The following is a 4,611-nucleotide window of genomic DNA, read 5'->3' on the forward strand; positions in this document are numbered from 1 at the left end:
GATGTAGAAGCAATAAAGAAAATAAAGGAACGTGAACTACACCGCCTAGAAGCCATGGCTAGGGCACTCTATGCATCGGGACCATGGGTCACACCCACACCAAAAACTTTTGACCTCCCACTTCTTTTTGAGACACTTGGGTGGAAATGAGATTAGGCTTAGTGCAAAGTTTTGTACACTACTAGTACTTTCTTAGCTTAAGCTATTTTCTTTTATTTTAGTTTTGATGATTGGATAAACACTCATTTTTGTTGTAACCCAATTGTCTCATGGGCCAAATTTGGCCTTAGAAGACGTTAATATATCTTTCTTTCTTTCTTTTTGGCCTTAGAAGACGTTAATATATCTTTCTTTCTTTCTTTCTCTCAGTCATCGGATTAGAAAAGAGAATTTATTCAATAAAGTACATCCCATCAGATAGTCTCTATCTACATATCATAACCACCCTACTACGGATTCAGAATAGTTCTCTCAGATCTAACACTTGTCGCTTCCAATGTAATGCGGTTCTCTCTATACACAAAAAGCAAACAGGCCAGGTTTTACACCAGAATATGATAATATTCTTGCTAAGGGTTTCCATTAACGCAGTTCTCTGAAAATGAAGAACGTGTTGTTTAACACAATTTTCTGACGATGAAGATCGTGCTGTTTAACAGTGTTTTCCGAAGATCAAGATCGTATTGTTTAACACGGATCATCGCAACTTGATATGTATATAGAGGCTGACTCTGCAGAAGCAGCACTTTTTCATTACATATAATGACTTCGCTTAAATATTAACGAGAAAGGATAATAACCTAGAACATTTTAAGCTTGTGGAGGCCGTCTCTAATGGCCGATTTTGCTCTTATGTCAGTTCAGCTATGATTAGCGAGAGAGGAGGTTCTTCTTCTGAGGGAGGAGGGAGGTTTAGATCAAAAGAACTTACGGCTATAGAGCTATTAACCTGCAGCAGATTATGACGATGATGACCGATGTCTTCTGAGCATGATGTTAACTTTGATAGACCTGAAGGATTCATCGTGACAGAAGACGAAGGAGATGAGTCAGAATCTGAGACCAGTAATTCTTGCTTCTTGCATGAGGCGACAGCTGCAGAAATATCTTCCCCTTCCTCTTCTTCTTCTCTTAGATGCTTGCTGCAAGAATCCACAATAATACACATATTTGAGCTTGGTGCATTTGCAGCGTCTAAACAAAGATTTCCTGAACCTCTAATCTGAGAAAACCCTATTTCTTTAGCTGTTTTCACGAGAACAGGTTCAGCTGCTGCAATATTAAGACTTAATGCCATATCCACAGCTGCAGGATTTGGACTCGATTCACCATAGCTACAATTACGGTCTAGTCCACCAGGTGGAACCAAGCTCTGAATTGCCTGAGCATAAGGACAGTGGAAAAATGTAGCCTTCTGATCAAAATTACTTTCCTTCGACCTTCCATAGAAATAACCTGTTAATCCATCAACCTTTTGATCAGAATCAGTTGCATTTGATCTTCCAGAGTGATGGCTAATTACTCCATTAACCATTTGACGAGAACTACTTATACTGGATCTTCCATAGCCACGGATGATTAATGCTGCAACATTTTCATCATAACTAATTCTGGAGCTCCTATAGCAATGGGCAGTAAATGCATTAACCTTTTGCAAAGGATTCCTTATGAAGCTCCCATAGCCATGGCTAGGTAATCCATTGAACTTTTGACCAGAATTACTCGTAGTACCAGAGCTTTCACAACCAAGGGTAAACAATGCCGCAGGAGTTTCGTTCACAAGAGATGTATCTTGTCCATCATAACCAGTATGGTACATTTTAGTACTACGAGGGCCATGAGTAATTAGGGTTTCTGGTTTACTTATCTGTTTCTGATGTTTGAAGTTCAGATGAATTGAAGGAGGATGAAGAACAAGATTATCTGCAGGCTGAGCAGAAGAAGAAGAAGAAGTGTGTTTCCCATTAATAATGTTGAAATTTGTCTTGGCTTTTGATCCACGGAGGGACCGAGCAGCTGTGTCATACGCCATGGCTGCCTCCTGAGCTGTGTCGAAGGTCCCTAACCAAACCCTAGTTTTCTTCCAAGGGTCTCGAATCTCGGCTGCAAATCTTCCCCATGGCCTCTTGCGGACACCACGATAATTAGCTTCTTTCTGCACATGATCTGTGGTAACCGTGGTCACTGCTGGATCAATTGCACTATCACTATGGCCATATACGTTGTTATTCTTTGTCTGCAGCTGCTTTGAGATGGTAGAAGGCAAGGCATGAAGATGATGATCGACAGTTGAGATCTGAGAATTGATATCGAGATGAAGCTGTTGGTTAGCTGTATTCTTGGCTATAGCGTGAACGTCTGATCTGCGGGAATCCAGGGCCATTACTCGAGAGAAGAAAGAATAGATGGAGATGGAGATGGAGATGGAGATGGACAGTGACACTCACTCACTCACTGGGTGGTTTGTATAGTCTCGATTCCTGTCTTTGGAACAGAAAGAAAGAAGATAGGAAGGAAATGGATATGGAAATATCTACATATGCTTACTACGGTGTCTGTAATCTCCGAGACAACTGGAGGTTCCAGAAGAAGGAGAAGAAGAAGAAGAAGAAGAAGAAGAAGAAGACGTGAGAAGCGTAAGGGGCGGATGTGCCGCTTACTTCCTACAATTTCTCTGAGGATGTATGTATGTACATATGTACTTACTAGTAACAAATTACAATAAGAATATTCCGTGAGATCTTCAAATATTAATATTAATGGATATGACACGTGAGATGGGTTCTAGAAGAAAATGTTGGGCTCTCTCTCTCTCTCTCTCTGGCTCTCGTTCTCGTGTGTGTGTCCATTTCGTTGGTTTCCTCTTAAAAGACTCCCTCTCATTCTTTGTCTCATCGACGGACCAAAGTTCAAACCAAGCGAGTTGGCATTTCACAACTATAGTCTATCATGAATCATGATCATGTGGTTTATAAGTATGGTAGTTGTTATGCCCATTGTTCAACAGTGGGGTCGGTCCCACAAGCGTCGACAACCATCATCATTATCATTATGGACTCTGTGTGTGAGAGCGTGATGTCATATTTTATTGTACATACATACATACATACGTCGTTGTTGATATTGATATTAATATTGATGGTGATGATGATGGTGGGTCATTGCTCAATGCTCAATGCTCAATGCTCAATGATGATGATGATAGTGACGTCAATGTGTCGGACAATTTAGGCACCGTGTGTTTTGGCCGTCATTCATACGGTGTGGTGCATTGTTCTAGCTTTCTGGATGCGCATACGACACCATTATATATATATATCTATATGTATATAAAATACGCGCCACGCTAGGCCAGACATGAATGACGAAAATCAAAGGCGCAACGAAATCTTTCCCCGTCTCTCTCTCTCTCTCTCCGTACAGATTCGACAAAATCATTATTTTGGACATTACAATTTATTTTTAGAAATACTAGAAGAACATGCACGTGACTATGCTGGCTCACTAAAACAAGAAGAAGAAGAAGTGGGTGGGTGCTTTGGGGGATACGATAAACCTTTGGTTGAAAATCTATTATAATTAAGTTCCAAATAGTACCTACCTACTCAGAACATAGAACCTCCTAATGTGAGACAGGTGACCGGACTCTAGCTACATATCTTCTCGTACTTAGCATACATCTAAACAAATTCACACAATATTAAACTTCTCATAATTGCCTCACCACATGAGGTTTGTCACAACTTTGATGTGTTGTACATGTGATATATGTTTTTCTGAGGCTTTATGGAGACGTGAGTAAGCCCATCAGATGAATATATATGCAATCATGTGCCACGAAAAAAAGTTTATGCAAGATGGTTTAGATGTGTTGAGAGATCAAGCTCAACTTAGTTTAATTATTTAGTCAACCATGTAACTTCGTAGTTACCTAGATAAAATCTAGTTAGGAGTGTTGCCTATAAAGCCTTAAATAGGATTTTGTACTTTTACATAAGCGGGGATACATTCAAGATCCTCCACTACCAAGCATATTGAATATAGTACTTACATCCTTGTACCTATATTCTACTCACACATGTGCATCGTTGCACATGAGTTGTATATATACCTCATTGTGGGTATTTTTTGTATTTGATGATGATAATGCTAATTTAATATAGAGTTAATCATCCCCCATCTTGTGTTGTTCATAAGTGTAACTTCCTCTCACACACATACACACACATATCACTTTATCTTCCGCTTAGCTTAATCACATAATTAGGCACTAATTAACCCTTGCTTAATTACCTAATTCTTGACATTGTATCAAAGCGTGTGGTTTAGAAATTCCACTAAGCCCACCTGACTCCGTGGTTGTGTGTTCGAAACACCGATGACAAATTCCGGCTATCCACTACTGTAGTGCCGCTATGTAGCATGAGTATGTGATCGAAGGAAGAAAAGCAAAACTAAAGACACTACAATCAACATGAACACACAAATGGTTAGCTGGCTCCCTAGTGGAAAGCTAGACCGGAGCAATTATTCATCTTGGGAGTACAAGATGACCCAATACCTCGTTGGCCAAGGGTACTTGAGCTACATCAATGGCGCAAAAGAAAATCA

The 4,611-nt window shown here is 39.9% G+C and overlaps 1 protein-coding gene across 1 annotated transcript; it reads right to left on the reverse strand.

The window, feature by feature from the left end:
• Positions 1-786: 786 nt before the first annotated feature.
• LOC147856033 (uncharacterized) lies at positions 787-2,392 on the reverse strand. The gene has a single exon (XM_087329514.1). The coding sequence runs from the start codon at positions 2,381-2,383 to the stop codon at positions 851-853; it is 1,533 nt and encodes a 510-aa protein (XP_087185640.1). The 5' UTR covers positions 2,384-2,392; the 3' UTR covers positions 787-850.
• Positions 2,393-4,611: the final 2,219 nt, after the last annotated feature.

This window comes from Azolla caroliniana, unplaced genomic scaffold, assembly GCF_043228905.1.
Source record: "Azolla caroliniana isolate FFs.n. ecotype wild unplaced genomic scaffold, voAzoCaro1.0.p SCAF_13, whole genome shotgun sequence".
In the NCBI taxonomy this organism is placed as follows: domain Eukaryota; kingdom Viridiplantae; phylum Streptophyta; class Polypodiopsida; order Salviniales; family Salviniaceae; genus Azolla; species Azolla caroliniana.

Bases quoted from the DNA above. Each gene is read 5' to 3' on its own strand.
- LOC147856033 (XM_087329514.1), bottom strand. From the start codon at position 2,383: ATGGCCCTGGATTCCCGCAGATCAGACGTTCACGCTATAGCCAAGAAT.